Below are 16,504 nucleotides of genomic sequence, written 5' to 3' on the forward strand. Positions count from 1 at the left end.
TTTTTTCCTCAGCCAATGTCAAAGCATGGGTTGCCCTGAGGGTCTGTTTCTAGAGAAATTGCAAGTTATTGCAGCGGTGGCAACATTGACCCAAGGACCATCTTTGTTTCTTTTCTTCCTTTTTAATTCTTAGTTATAGAGAAATAGCCAATTCACCTGAGGGCTAGATCCCCTTAAAGAATTCAAGGTGATCTTAAGTGGGGAAAAGGGAAGAAATACGATTCTGAAATGTGAAATCTGGATGTTTGCTTTTGCTGCTTGATAGCACTGTTGTGGGGTTTTTTTTTATTGGACTGTATTCTTCAGTATAGTGTGCATCTACGGCATCAGTCAAAATCAAAATATTATTAAAAGTTCCTCCCTCAGACACTGTCCGTGTATCTGGCAGTGTCATGGCAGTTGGACGAGAAAAAGAATGAGAGGAAATATAAAGTGGCGTGATGGGCACTAGCCGTGGCTTGCCAAGGTCTGAGACTTGTTTCTTTTTCTGTTTGCTGGTGTTTAGCTACATCTCCATAGATGAAACACTTCAGAGTCTGGAGGCCCATTCCTTCAGCAGTTTAAGTAAAGTCACTCATATGTAAGTAGTGTAATTAAATAAATGAATACAGTAATAAAATAAATATAGGGATGTGTGGAAATAACATACGTGTTGATGTCTGAGTTGTCATTCTTGTCTCCTTTGTAGCTAAATATTCCTTTTCTCATTTCCTTTCTCCGTAACGTAGAGCCAGTCTCTTTTTTGACTTGTGCTCTTTTCCTTACATCTTTTCTGTTCCCTTGCTCTTCTGTATCCTCCCATAGAAGTGTAAGAAAGTGTAGTGAAAAATATGTGGGACTGCATTATGAGCTTGATGGCAAGTTGAAATAAACCGGCAACTAAGAATTACTCCTGTCAAATTACTGAAGGTAAGTGTAAAACAGTAATATAAGCACCAGAAATAAAATCAGAAGGGCCAAAGCACAGAGCAAAATGGCACTAGCTGGAGACCTGAAGAATAAGAAGTAATCGTCCTGGAAGTGCACTAGTAAAATGAAGAGTGTTTATCTGGTTATTGAACGGAATGGGAATGTTATGGACAAAGGCTTCTGGGAATTGTTTTTATACCTTCTTGTTCTGACCAGTCCTCACCAAATGATGCACTAGGGCAGTTACACAAGTGGTAGGATACCTGGGTCCAGGGAGTTCCTGTCATTCATCAGTACCCCGACAAAATGAGGAGGTAATATATCGAATAGAGCTTCATAGGATCCATCCTGCATCTGGAACTCTTCCATGTTTCCATTACTGGTCCAAATGAGAGAATGGAAACCGTGCCAGCACCGTAAAGCTCAGATGAGTTGCAGTTTAGCGTATTTCAGAGAAGACTTGTGTTTGCAGAGGTTCCATGGGAGAGCACTGTCAGTCATTGTGGATCCAGAAAACATTGTCAGGGAGGAAAGACTTTTGTGTCCAGAAAGAAAACGTGCCAGAGGCAGATATATCTTTTAAGGTTGTCGCAAGGGGTGAAAGCCACCAACCCATTTTCCACACTGGTATTTGACAAAGAAAAAGTAACAATAACCTGAAATTAGATTAGGCAAGATTCATGTTAGACCCTAGGAAATGTTTTCATATGGCTGGCATGAGTAAACACCAGAATCGTTTTCCTGGGGAGGTTGTCACTGGAGGCCTTTAAGGCTGTGTAATCAGAAACTCCATAGGTCTATTTAATCTTCACTCAGAGGAAGACATTGGGCGAGATGATGCCTTAACACTGCTCTTTTTTCTATATTTTTTTTCCCTTTTACTTTACACAGTGTGAAATAGAAAGGTTAATAAAAAATAAAGGAGATAATATTGTTACTGTTGCTGTAGATAGAGAGCAACTAATGCTGGAAAGTGGAAGTGCCTCCCCCAAGAGTACCTGACAGGCAGAGCTAGAAGTAGAGCCCAGGATCCTGAGACCTAGTTCAGTCCAATAACATGCTCCTGTAATATTCCTGAAAGAGTTTCACGGGAAGGGTTTGGTGTGATAACAGTACTTATCTTTATAATGCCATTCCCTCTTCTGTAGACGTTTTTTCCAGGCCTGTTGCCTTCATGTTCTCTCTTCCTCTTTCACAGTTGTTGTGTCTTTAGGATTTCTTGTTTAACACAAATGGACATTTAATGAAACATCTACTGGCGGCACATCTTACAGGCAATGAATAGCACATTTGGCACTATGCACTCCAAGTGCCCAGGTGGTACTTCTTTTGTGATTCACCTTGTCAGAAGCGAAAGACAAAATGCTTTTGGGCCATCGCATTTCATTGCAGGATTCTTCCATGCAATATGCAGTGTAGTACTTTGTCTGTTTTAAATTATATGGATACAAAGACTTCTTGAGGATGGCTTGAGGGAAAAGGAGGGAGCTAGCTGGCTAGATAGCTGTTTTCTATTGTTTCCGTATTAGATTCAAAGCGGAGAACAGACTAGAAAAATCTCCCTCAGGATCTTAATTCATAACACAAAACTGATCTCCTTCAAAGGGTAACATAATGTAGGTCTTTGAATACAAAGAACTCTTCTACAAAATGCACACTTTTAAAGGCGTGACTAGTTGGAAGGCTTGGTGGATGGAGACCTGGTGTTGGCAGCGCCTCCCAAGGCACTCGTTCTTGTGACGTGCTCTGTAGCACTGTCTCATTTGCATTGCTTTCTACTACCTAAAGGCTGGCGAGCAATGTGAGCAGAAGCTTTTTCTCTTCTCCTCTTCCAGTCTCTAACCACCCCCAAAGCACATTGATATCCCTGCCTGGGAGGACAGCCAGTGCCCCGCGCCGTAAGCTCGCCTCTCTCACGGCTCCCCTGAGCTCGGGCCAGAGCACACCAGCGAGGTCCAGAATTGCCGCATACCACACCCGCACCAGATCCCGGGCCTGGATGCGCTGCCCGTGACCGGGAAGCTGCAGGCCCAGGCAGGAGTCAGAAGAGCTCACAGGCACCTACAGCCACGTCGCCTACGGCACAGGCTGCGGGGAGGGCACCGCGGGGAGGAGGTTTCCTGATCTGCTATACAAGAGTTATGGTAATGTGGGACCCCGTATATTTCTCACAAGGCACTACCAAAAAAGAAATTGCACACAGACATATAAGATTTTTTTTTTTCTTTTTTTTTCCCTGTGCAAGAGCCAAAACTACTACCCCGGACAAGACACCAGAACTCTACTCACAGAAGCTATAGGCAACCCCCAAACGCTTGCGGATAGCTCACAAAGAAGGGCTACCTCTACCACTCAAAAGTACTTACCAGGTTTTTAAAATCAGTTTGGAAGTAAGGCATATGTATGATTTAATTAGGGAATATCCAGGCATCTGGCAAATTAGGCAGCTGCATATAAGCTGTAAAAGAAAGCGATTTATAAATTTGACCGTTTTTCTGCATTGCTCCCATAACTCTGATCCATTAACACTTATCGTTGTTGGGTTTCATTTACTTTCCAAATAACAAGATTATTCGTGGATAAATGTATATATTGTGCTATGCATTTGTTTAATGTTTTCCACTTGCATAGTATTTTCAAAGTATTCTTGCTAAAATAATACTGGGTAAAGATTATAGGGTAAAGGAGGTTGAAGTTACTCTAAAAAGAAAGTCTTTTCACAGAGTTTCATTTTCCCAGGTTGTATTTCATGGACTTTTCATAAAGTGCAGTTTTATGTAAATAATCTTTTTACCCTAATTTAAACTTATACACACAGTTTCATTTTAAATACATTTGTTTTTAAACATAAGAACTTCTTAAGGGAAAATCTAGTGTTTGTGGAAGGGAGGAACTAATTGCTTTGGCCTGAGCCAAGTGTCATGTGAATAGGCGTCCTGTGTTCGTCATCATCCCTGTCTGCCAAGCCTGTTAGTGTGCTTCAGCTTTGATCCTCAGTGCTCCATTTTCTTGGTCCTTATTCAGTTCATGTGCCTGTGTCCTGACCTTCTGTTCCTTCCAGACCTCAGCTCTCTTTAAGCACAGGTCATATTTTTGTGAACCTATGCCTGTCAAAGGCTGAGCACCTTCTGTAAGCTAAGAATACTGATCACCTGCTGTATTTTAACAGGCCAGATCTCATTTTACTTGTAGTTAATGGCCAAATTCCCACTCTATGAAGATGAAAATCAGGGCCAAGACTTTGTGGGGTTTTTTTTTCCCCAATTGTGTTAAATTGGTCTCACAATGGTTTCTTGTTCCTTCTTTGTGTCTTTACCTTTTGAAAGTATGTCTGAGAGAAAAACTTAACATGCTAACAAATTCAGAACTGTTTCTCCCATACAATGGCATAGGTATTTATTTTTTCTAGAGATAATTGTGAAAGTGTCTGATTAGCAGTCAATGTCTCTGTGTAGTTGTCTTCCTAGTAGAGCTGTGGCTTGGTAGCATTACACTAAATAAAAAGCTTTTATAATTAGGTCATTGTTTCTCAGCAAATCATTTCTGTGGAAGGAACCCCATAAAAATCCACTCTTTCTTTTCCTCTTCTCTATGTCTCTGTTCAGTCTCTCTGATCTGTCCCTACTCCCTTTGTCTCCTCACTCCAAAAGCTCTCTCCTCTTACACAACCACATTAAAAGTCCTCTCAGCATTTGGGAACAGCGCCAAACGTTATGGTTCAAGTGGTTTGCCCTTGTATATGCGACATCATTTGTAGAGCTGGTGGGGGACTGCTGTCCATCTCTGTGGTGAGCTGGAGCCAAGAGCCAAGGCTGCACTTCGCTTCTTGGACAGCTCGTGGACCCAAGTGGTGAGATACGGTGCTGCAGAAAGGAGAGGTGATTTGATGGAACTATCTGAGAAGCAACTGTAGAGGGAGACTGAAGAGATTTGGGAGGACTGCTGTATACCTGCAGTGAATTTCAGGGCACTGGGACAAGTGCTGTGCAGAATAATCTTGTTAAAAGCTGCAGTCTGGAGGTAAGGAATAGACTGTTGGGAGCCCAAGCCAGTTTTCTGGTGCTAGATGTGCAAAGGCTTGACAGGTACATGCACATGAAATAACATGGATAGTTTGGCTATAGGGGGCGAATAAAACGTGGAAGTATATATATACAAGTGAGAAAAGCCAAGGAAGCTATAGGCAAAGTAAGTCTAAGGAAGTTGCGAGGGCTCCCAAGTCAATACAAGAAAAAAAAAAAAAAAGGCTGATTTACAGAATCATAGAACCATTAAGGTTGGAAAAGACCTTCAAGATCATCAAGTCCAACCATCAACCCAACACACCACAATGCCCACTAAACCATGTCCCAAAGTGCCACATCTACCCATCTTTTGAACACTTCCAGTGACGGTGACTCCACCACCTCCCTGGGCAGCCTGTTCCAATGCTTGACCACTCTCTCCGTAAAGAAATTTTTCCTAATATCTAATCTAAACCTCCCCTGGTGCAACTTGAGGCCATTTCCTCACATCCTATCGCATGTTACGATGGAGAAGAGACCAACACCCACCTCGCCACAACCCCCTTTTAGGTAGTTGTAGAGAGTGATAAAGTCTCCTCTCAGCCTCCTCTTCTCCAGACTGAACAACCCCAGTTCCCTCAACCACTCCTTATAAGACTTGTGCTTCAGACCCCTCACCAGCTTCGTTGCTCTTCTTTGGACACGCTTGAGCACCTCAGCATCCTTCTTGTAGTGAGGGTCAGAACTGCTGACATGGATATTCTTAGTCTTCGTAGGTATCTCAGCATAACATGATTACATTGAGACTCTATGGCCAGATCTGCAATTTCTGGATACTGGTCTTGACCAAACTCAAGGATGAGTCAATATTGCAAGGCGGGTATGAAAGACATGTCTGTTAAATTAAATTTAGAAGCCACTTAAATGTGTAAATGTTTGTGCTTTTCTATTGTTACTAAATTCATATAGGATGTTAAGTAGATTATTAATCTTTGTAGAAGTTATCTGCTGAGCTTATGTCTAATTAATTAATTCATTAGACTAATATTTGAATAGTTCTTACCAGTTTCATTTTTAGATTCATTTGGATTTGGAACTAAATATTTATATCCTTGTAACTGAACATAAGTTCACAGTCATTTGTAAGTCTTGACACGGGACTTTATATTATGAAGTGTCTTTCTCTGCACTTCTGTTCTTGAAGTTTTAAAGTTTTTAAAATATTTTCTTTAAAAAGCAAAAGTGAGTTGCTGTTCAAGGACAGTCAGGTTTGATTGTGAACCTAGTACATTTTTAATTACTAGTTTGAGTGCCAGAAATAAAATTTAAAACCTTGATTTTTTTTAAAGCACAAATAAGCCAATTCTTAATTGTTCTATGTACTTTTAAAAATAAAGCAGAAGCTGAATAGTTTGTAAAGTAACTTTGAATAATTTTGTTAATATTCCACAAATAATTCTGTTATCTTGTGGGTAGGAAGCAGCATCCTTCTTTCTTATGAGCATCTCTAAGCAATTTTAGTTAGGACTGCAAAGTGACATGTTTGTTCGGGGCACCTTTTGCCTCTCTGCATCAATGGTCAACAAAGATGCCTGTTGACCGTCTTAGGTTTTTTTATATCTTTAAAGCTTTAAAGCACTGCATTCCCAAAAGGACTCAGAATTGTTACATTGCTGTTGGATGCAGAATTTAAGCACTGTGTGCTAAGATTAAGTTGTATTTATAGACTGTGTCAAAGTTCCATTTCAAAAGTCACTTAAAATCAGCTCTTATAGACACTTAGATACCTGGGAACTAGCCTACTAGACTTTTTTAAGTATGCTCTTTGAATTTATCTGCATTTTAGGCAGCTAAAACTACCAAACGTTTTCCTAGAGCTGCTTTTCACAGGAACCTTAACTTTCTAAATCAGTGGGTTTCAATCTTTTCAATTCATCAATTCAGAAAAACTTACTGATAAAAGTGCAAACCTTGCCTAGTGAATCTACCGATAATCAACTTGCGTTTCTTTGGTTTTGGGATCCTTTGGAAGTAATCTTTACCCCACAGCAGTCTTTTGATTACAAGTTGAAAATTACAACCATATAACATTAGGCACTATATTACTCATGACTGATTAATGTAAAGGAGATTGTGAAATCCAATTTGTGTATCAGTATCCCGTTAACTGATGAGATCAGAACTATTCAAATAGCTTTTCTCCTTATGGGCTTAGCTTCATAGGGTCCAATATTGATGGAGCTATAGATCTCCTTTAAATCTGTTATTTTAGGGGGCAATTCCTTCTAGTACTCAGAGATTAATGATGTTTGAACGTGCAAAACAAGGACAGCAGCACAGTTCATGAATGGAACTGAATTTGAAGATCTTTCTCTTTTTCACGCATATGAAATGAGAGGCCAGTCAATTCATGCCAGTCAAGTGCAAGAGGCACATTTGACTGGACTAGAAGTAGGGAAAATTGGATTTTTCTACTGATTTTTTTCTTAGGCATAGCATTCACTTTTTACCTTTCTTTACCTCTCATCCTCTTTTCTCATCTATTTTCACTAGAGACTCCTAGGCAACTGGCTGTCTTCTGTTGATTTCTGTAGTGCCTACCACGATGGGCCCTTTTCTTCCTTTTGGGCTTTAATAAACGTCTGTAATACAAAGTATAGGATGAAATGCAAATATAAATACAGTATATATTAAAGCATACTTATTTCCTAATCCCAGCATTACCAATTTAAGGAAATCGAACAGCAGGGACATAAACCTCTCCCCAGCATTCAGTTGAATCATATTGATTTCCTCATTCACATTATTTAAGTTTTTCTCCGATTACTGTGCTAAATGTCTCATCTGGCGGTTTTAAATCTTTTTTTCCCAGATTAATTAGTTTTTCATTTGCCTTTGTTAAACAGCACATGCCCTCTCATGGGCCAGTTAGTTACTTAGTAAATCAAAATCCTATTGAACCTCACTGCATTATTTTGTGCTTCCAATTTTAGTACTTTAGTGCAGATTTCGAATTCTTACTTTCAGTACCCTCATCCAAATCATTTACGCAGAATACTATGAATAGCAACAAGCCAAAACCTGATGATGCTGTGGTACTCCGATGCGTTATCCATTTCCAGGCTGAAGGTTGTTCTGAAGACTGTCGTTCCCTGGAATATGTTTGTTCCACAACAAAGGAATATCTGGCCAGGAAGCTCGTGATTCCAGCATTTTAAATGTAGTCAGTGATGGGAAAAAAAGTCAGTTATAGTTTATGGAGCAAATTCCACTGTTGGGAGTGTGATAGCTACGTAACTAATAAAATAATTTGAGGGAAGCAGGAGACTGACACTGACATTTCTTCTACATACAGAAACAGTAGTGTTCAAAGTAGCTAAGAGACATGAGGACAGTTTGAATACAGCACTGTAATAGCAGTAGTATAGCTATTAATTACATCAGTTTAACACACAAGTAAAAGGTAAATCCTCACCTCACTGACATGTTGGAGTAAACAGAGTAAAAACTGAAGACTTGAAAGATGGAGCAGAACTGTTTTATCAGTACAACAGTATACAGAGAGGCTGTATCTACATACTGATTTATCTACTATTTTATGTCTCTCTTCCCAGCTTTATTTCTCAGAAAACTTGTCTGGGTTGATTTTATTCTGTAAAATTATTCCAGTGGCAGAGATATCCTTAAAACCCAACTTCCTGATACCTCTATTGTGTAGGTTAGTTGGCACTGTTAGGGCATGGTAAATTAAAGACTACTTGTTTCTGCCCATTGAGTCTCTGCCCAGTAGCATCACTTCTTGGACTGAATTAAGACCAAAACATCACCAACACAACCTGCACCACCATGCCATCTATACCTGTCATCTTCATCAAATTTCTCGATATAAGTAGCAAGAACTGCTTCCCTCAGCCCACCGCTCCACAGCTAATCTCAGGAGGAAGACTGGCACCATTATTTCTACATGGTTTCTACATTAACAAAGGCTGAGAGTTGTTCCAGCAGAGTTATAAGACCAGTGTCCAGAGCTGGTTTAAGGTAAAGAAATAGAAGCAAACAGGCAAAAAGGGTTATCCCCTTCTGGAGACAGTAAAGAGGCCAGGAAAGGAAAAGTGTGTATGGGATGGGGGCAGGTATGGGTGGGATTTTTCATGAGAGATGAAAATTCGGTAGGTTTACTGAGTCTAGACGGGGAATTTTGGCACAGTCTGATTGGTGCGGCCAGACTGCTGACTGTCGCTATGGGCAGAAAAGAAAGAAACCTGCTGAAAAAGAGAGGAATGAGAAAGATTGGGGAAAATTGCATTAAGGGCAGAGAGAAATATTTCAGAAAAATGAAGTAGAGTCCTGATGCCAGGAAATGATCATGATGGCTGGAGGGGCAGCAGCCCCACCAACACACCTACAGAAAGCACCCAGCACAGCCATAGCCATGATCAGTGTCAGGCTGGTGCTTCAACATGTGCAGTCTAAAAAGTCATCTGCAGATCAAGCCATCACCTGGGTAGAAGTATTTAAAGACATAACTGTGGACAGAAGATGTAAGGAATGAAGTCTATGTTACATTTTGCATTACTATAAAGCAAAGAGACACACCATCCTCTATACTGCTGGACATGGCTATATAGTGAACAGTGTGTCCATTGCACGTCTCAGAATGGAGTTAATTGAAGTGACCTGAGCCGTCTTTTGGATCTACTGATGAGTTCCATAAAAGAGACAGGCAAAATAATACAAAATACTGTTAGAGACATGAGGGAAGTAACCAAAAAAAGATGACATAAAATTATAAGCTCAATAGCTGGTTGTAAATTGATAGGATTATTATACAAAAACACTGAAAGTTTTGCTTAACTTTTCTTCTTTTTACTCAATTTTGCAGGCATGAAACACATGTTCAAAGCAATAGCCATTACCACAGGCTATTGCTTTGATTTTAGGATCACGCAGACAAAGGATCCATAATCAAACCCCAGGTGCTTCCTCCCCCCTTGGTTAAACTAGCCAGTCTCCAGGACCACGTCTATCCAGGTGATAATTCATCCCTGTAAGATTGCTCAGAATGCAGAGTGGTCTTGACCTAGTGGAGGCCAGTACAAAAGCTCATTGTGGGAATTAGGTCCCAGAAATTTCATGTTAACATTGCTGATTTCCGTTACGATCAATAATTAAATATTAGTGATCAATGTGGTAATGTTCCTCCCTTTTTACAGTGAAATTCGAAATCTTAGAAACTTGGATTACATAGATCCAGATGCCTTTATGAACCTCCCACTCTTGAAATACCTGTAAGTATTTAGCATCTGTAACAAGTTGGCATTTAAGCCTCCCAGGTGACTCTTTACATTATAGCCGTTTTGTTTCTTTGCATTTCATTTCGGAACCGATTGCAATGCTTTTCCTTGTTGATTTCTTTTAATGACAGAAAGCCAGCTAGGGTATGGGTCAGAAATTTGACTACTTTTGCAAGAAAGGAAAACATGTTCACAAATTCATCAGTAATGTTGCCATTCCTCTTATCCATTAAATGTCTGGAATACACTAACGTTTCCTTGGCAAAATTCCACAGCTAGCTTTCTTCTTATGATAAGTGCTGTCTTACTATATTGTTGTAGGGAGAAGTGGGAAGAAGGGACACAAGAGAAATAAATATACACATCTTTTATATTTACTAGATGTTTACACAGGGCTTTAAAGCATACCTGTCAGCTAAATGTGACAAGCCCCTCTATAGACACGTGAATTCATATGACCTCTATGGCAGAAAGAAATCCTGAAGAATCCTCTGTATTCCCATGAAGTTTCTAAAGAGCAGCGCAGAGTAACCAAACCATGAAATTCCAGAATTATAGCATAAGAAAGAGATATGAGAAAGAGAATAACTTCTGTGATTTTGCGTAATGTTTGGAAGACTCTAGAAAGGGCTGTGTGTGTGTGTGTGTGTGGTGGGAGCAGCAGTGAAGAGGAAAGATTTTTCCAGATTTTGTCCTATAGACCTGTAAGCAATAAAAAGAAAGTAGTCAAAATAATTTCATTTCAGGAGAATAGTTTTAAAAATTGAGAACTATGTTTTCTTAAGTTATTGCCACTCTACAGGAGTTTAGAAATAAGGGGCATTAACTGCATTCACATTTGAAGACGGTTTCCCTTTTTAGTGCTATTTGAACAGCTCTTAGCCTCAATGAAAGAGGATTTGGGGTTCCAGACTATTGTCTGAAGCAGCCTTAATCTCTCAAGTGAATCCAGAGTTATAATTTTTTTCTCCATATCCACCTCACATGCTACTTCCCTCTGCAGATCTGCTTAGCTGTCTTATTATTCTGTGTTCCCAGTTTTTAGATTCTATAATGTATCATAAATCTGTTATTTTGATTTTTTAAATTGTTCTTGCATTCTTACATTTTGGACAGTTGATTATAAATTAATTGATTTACAATAGAGAGGCTGAAATAATCGTCCTGTGCTGTTGAATGCTTTAAATACATTGTTTGTTGTTGTTCAGTGATCCAGTACATGTAATTATCTGTTTCTTCTCTCTTTCAGTGGCATTTTTAATACTGGACTCAAAGCATTTCCAGACCTCACCAAAATCTACTCATCTGATGTGAACTTTTTACTGTAAGTATCTGTCCTCACAGGACTGCCATCCTCAGATCACAAGAAAACCTATAGTGAAGGTTTCTGTTTTGGAGAAAAATATCAAATAAGTCTGAGAAAGCACTTTTCCTCAAGTTATATTTCAATGATCATTAGTACCAAATCCAGAAAATGCCGGGTCACCTCGCACTATACATTTGCCCTGGATGAGAGACATGGACACAAAACCACCTTTCTCTTGAATTAGCCAAAGCACATGATATATAATTTCTACAAGTCTTTTGCTTTTATTTTGGTTTTGTAACGGCTGTGCAATACCTGAATTAGTCTGAAGTCAGAGTAGCGTGACACATCGGACCTGATCTGACATACAGCCTGCTAACATGAAGTCATCCTGTCAACATCCTTCTAAAAAAATTTGTGCTGGCATGCAAATATTGCACATTTTCTGATGCTACCCTTCACTGAGCTCCTGTATTGTTGAATCATAACCCCCATTGGTTATCTGCCTTCTTTCTTCTTATACCACCCTGAGCACAGAAAGCTCAAGAGCAGGAGAACTGGACAATCTTGAGAGCAATTGTTTATCATTACACCTTTAAAAAAGCTCAGTGTTGGCTGAGCCCATATTTTCAGGAAGATTTTGGTGAAGACTTAGTTTATCCAAAATACGCTGCTTCATACATTTAATGTTTTAATGAAAAAAACAGAAAAGAAGCTTAAAAAGAAAATTGCCAAAGCTGAGGAATAAAGTAGAGCTTTTAAGTTGCTAGACCGGGAGCACCTTGGTTTCATGACAGCCTGAGTAGTGAGGTCAGCTCAGGCTGGCACATCCTGTCTTCAAGGAAGAGGACTGCTCATCTCCCTTCTCATCCATTTTTCACAGTAGTTTAATGAGATGCATGCTTCTTTAGATTGACAGCACAAGCTTCTATGGGCACACACTTTGCCTAAATACCCTTGCCCAACCTTACCTGTAGCGTCACATTTCAAGTACAGGTCTATAGCCCCACTGAAGGAGCAAAGCACCAGGATTTACAATTGCCTATTTTTAAGCTCAACTTTTTAGGTGGAGCAATCTCTCATTAACTAAAGCCCTCAGCTGGAAGGAATTTTCCCACTAGTAAGCTCTGCTAATTTCTTTGGGTTTGTTCACATGAGGGGCTCCTACATAACACTAAGACCTTCTTCCTTTCTTACAAGTTAAGACCCATTTACATTAACTGATTTAAAGACAACCCCGTCCCCTGTTTTTTTTTTTAATATGGCTTGAAGCAAATTGCAGAGCAATTTCTTGGAGAAAGAGCATGGAAACATGAATGGGAGCAGAATCCTTTCAGAAGCAAAGTATCCTTTCAGAAACAAAGGGTTCTGCTGTAAAAAAAGCAGGTGTTTCTTGGTATTCAGAAAGCAATGATGACATCCATCTTTGTGCCCTAACCTGCAATTTAAGTTCAAATTCTGGGTTGTAATCGAGCTAAGGGGGAAGAGCAGCTCAGGTGAAGACTTGCAGACTGACACGAGGTAAAACTATCTGGGTTACTACTGAGTCCTAGAGAGGAGTTAGCAATCTTGTATTGTAGCAGTGTTTACCTGGAAGAGGCTTGACTGCTGGGCGGGCTAGGTAAGTATTATGAAACACTTAGAAGTATTATGCTAAAAGGTGACTTGCAAGGGCATGATTGATGGTTTACCCCAGGCATTGTTTCAGCGCTGCTAAGGGGTGTTCTTGGCCAAGAATGGTCAGTCCTCACTGCATTCATGGTCTGCCATTGGCAAGATGAACCTCAGGGCAATGCAGAAATGCTGGTTGTTTTGCTGAAGAGTCTAGACCTGTAGTGAGCAATGAGATCTTCCCTCCCAAGGATCTTCTGAGACTAGAGATAAACCTTGTGCTGACTCACACTCCATAACCTGGAGATGCTATGTCTCCCTTGGCTGTAGGCCTCTCAGATTGAAACCTGGGTCAGCCAGAGCTCTGAGTGGGGTGCACTTACATCTTGAGAGCTATTAGGGATTTCCTCAAAGACCAAAAGGGCTTTAGCTTAGATTAAGCTCTACTAGCTTGTAAGTTAAAAACTACACTTACTAAGTACAGAGGACCAAGAATTAAGTATTCCTATATTAAATAAGCTAGATGAAACAGAAGCAGTTTCTGAACAGAACAGACAACCATCTGTGTCCCTGCTTCCAACCGATTTGGTGACTTTCTAAGTGGCAGATAGCAAAGCATTATTTTACTTCTACCTTGAAAATTTTTTATAAAAGTCATTAACAAAAACCAAACGTGATTCTTAATCATCCCACATGTATCTTCTGGCCTTAGATATATCTAAACAAGTTATTCTACACATTTATTATCAAGGCAGAGAACAATTAATAATAAAACTGTTCTAGAGAAGCTCTGTTGGGCAGATGTTTGATTGTGATGTTTTGTCTCCTTTTTCAGTGAAATTGCAGATAATCCTTTCATTACTTCAGTGCCTGCAAATGCTTTCCATGGGCTCTGTAATGAATCTCTAACTCTGTAAGTTCTTCCAGTTTAAGTTACAAGGCAATTACCTCTCTCAAAAATATGGTAAAATGTTTAAAAAAAATAAAATCACCATAGGGGTAGTATCCATAATCTAGTCTGCATAAATCCTTTACTTTGACAGTGATTTGAATCAGGCCTGCTGCTTTTCTTTAAACTGGCTTGATCAAAGTGGATTTGCTTTTATATGACCCTAATGCCAGTGAATGGTTACACTGGAGAAACTCAAAGGGAAAACTTTGCAGAGTTCTCCTTCTCTAAAGCTACAGCATGGTTAGAACGGTGTCTAACGTTTTTGCAACGTAAGTGGCACACACCATGAAAACTAATGGGTGGCAAATGTCAGAAGAGTCATATCTGAAAGAAATTTGTTAAATAAAGTTCAGTTATCCAAGTCGTACTCGATGTGAGCCACAAGAAAGGGCTGAGGGGAGTAAAAATGACTGTAATGCGTTATGACCTGAACTAGAGGGAAGAGCACTGGAATTCAAAAGAATGAATTCTAAAAATTCAGGCAGGCCTGATAGCAAAACAGGTATGATTTTACTAGCTATTAGTTCCCTTAGCCTTCCTTAAGTAGTCCTAGCAGAATTTTGTTTCCTTGTTTTCAGTTTGAGAGTGGGAAAGCTATAGCAAAGTGTTTTAGTCTAGTTCTATCTTTGCTGTAAAAAGACGTAAAAGATGGCATAGATGGCACACCTGCCACATGGTATTCTTGATTCAGCTACACTCAAGAATACTGCTGGGCATTTGTTTGACCTTGCACTATAATTGCTGCTTCTTCAAGAGTTTAAAATTAAGCCATCCATGAATGTGTTGTTGCCAAGAAAAATGATACATAAGATGTTAGGTACTCAGGTATTGAAGCAACCCAAAATACACTAATTTTTTTTTTTTTTGCTTGCAGCAAACTCTACAATAATGGTTTTACCAGCATCCAAGGCCATGCTTTTAATGGGACAAATCTGGATGCTATGTAAGTAGCAGATCATTCCCTTCTTTCAGAAAAAAAAAATTAATAAATACTCTATGCTTGTTGGAGGCTCTCAAATACATATCTTATTCTAACTATTTTTAAGGAGAAAAGAGAGGACATTAATTTCATCCATAAAAATATTTTTCAGCAATAAAAACATCAGCACATAATGTCTTTTGCAGTGTGCTTTCATTTGGTATGTATATTTATAGCTCAGAAACAATGTCATGGCAGGTAATTCCAGTGTGAATTTTTTTCTGGTTTGAAGCTACAATAAAATTTCTTTTGATCAATAAATTACTACGACAATTTGGAAGATAATTATTCTGTTTTCTTTACAAAACAGTTTATTTTCAATGTAAGTATAGCACTGATAACGGTAGCAGCCCTTTCATAGAAATCTCTTATCTGCCAAGAGGCGAGTGGTGTAAGGTGTTGGAAACAATTCAGAGGAATCAGTCACTTGCACTAGGAATCAGAGATGGGCATCTCAAAAGCATGAAGCAACCATTTCAGTTTTCCCTCCACCTTCTTTTTCTAGCTTCTGGAAAACTAATAGTGCATTAATATCCTTTTTACACCATACCCAAAATCATCTGCCTCAAACAAGTCTCAATTCCAGAGGCTCCATTCACTTTGGCAGAGCTTACTCTGGTCCTACAGAGGCTTGACTGAAAGTCTGGCTGGCAATCTCATGAGTAAAGAGATTTCTTCATCGTGAGCTCTTAACCAGAAAGGCATGAGAAATAGATATGATTATTTTCAGTACTTTCTTTTAAATGGGGCTTGAATTCTATAAGAATTCTATAACAGCATCCTTCACATGGTCTTAATCTTTCCAAACTGCCTTTTTTTCCTTACCAGCTAGCTAGACCTCTTAAATTTTGAAAAGTTTGAGTTAAAAGCTATCCCAGATCTTTAGTTTATTTTATTCACATCAGTTCAGTTACTTTGAACTTTCATATGAGAAAGGATGTTTTTCATGATGACATAGTGTTTGTACTAGTGCCCACAGAAATCACAGGATGTAAAATATGGTAAAATGAAAATGAATCCAGTGTCTTGACTGAATCCCTCTAAGCTGTATATGCAATACTTAAAATCTTTCTAAGCCTTAGCCGATATATGAACCATGTTGGCTCTTCCATTTCTTACATTGTGATGAAAGAGAGGTTGGAGATGATTTTGTAGGAAGTTTTCTTTTTGCTTCTCTGATAGTGTGCAAGTGCTATTGCTCCTGGCCTCTTTGGAATTTTCCTTACTATTAAAAGAATCAAGTGAAAACGTGGTTTTAGAGGCTCTGAGTCCTAAACTTTATTGGACTGGGTGGAAGTAGAGAAGCAGAAAACAATACTAGGTTCTGCAGATACTGCTTGCTTACTTTCAGGAAAAAAGTTTGCAATTAGTATTCTTTGAGGGTGTTTCAGTATTCTCTGAGGGTAGAGGGCCTTACAGAGAGATCTGGATAGACTAGAGAGCTGGGCC

The 16,504-nt window shown here is 39.3% G+C and overlaps 1 protein-coding gene across 1 annotated transcript in view; it reads left to right on the top strand.

Moving 5' to 3' along the window:
* The first annotated feature begins 440 nt into the window (after positions 1 to 440).
* Positions 441 to 16,504, top strand: part of TSHR (thyroid stimulating hormone receptor) — a 37,471-nt gene continuing 21,407 nt past the window's right edge. Inside the window, exons 1-5 of the mRNA XM_010290338.1 lie at positions 441 to 580; positions 10,127 to 10,201; positions 11,457 to 11,531; positions 13,960 to 14,037; positions 14,951 to 15,019. Of these exons, the coding sequence (XP_010288640.1) occupies positions 441 to 580; positions 10,127 to 10,201; positions 11,457 to 11,531; positions 13,960 to 14,037; positions 14,951 to 15,019 (437 nt within the window). The remainder of the gene's footprint in view (positions 581 to 10,126; positions 10,202 to 11,456; positions 11,532 to 13,959; positions 14,038 to 14,950; positions 15,020 to 16,504) is intronic.

Source organism: Phaethon lepturus, unplaced genomic scaffold (assembly GCF_000687285.1).
Source record: "Phaethon lepturus isolate BGI_N335 unplaced genomic scaffold, ASM68728v1 scaffold6577, whole genome shotgun sequence".
Lineage (NCBI taxonomy): Eukaryota > Metazoa > Chordata > Aves > Phaethontiformes > Phaethontidae > Phaethon > Phaethon lepturus.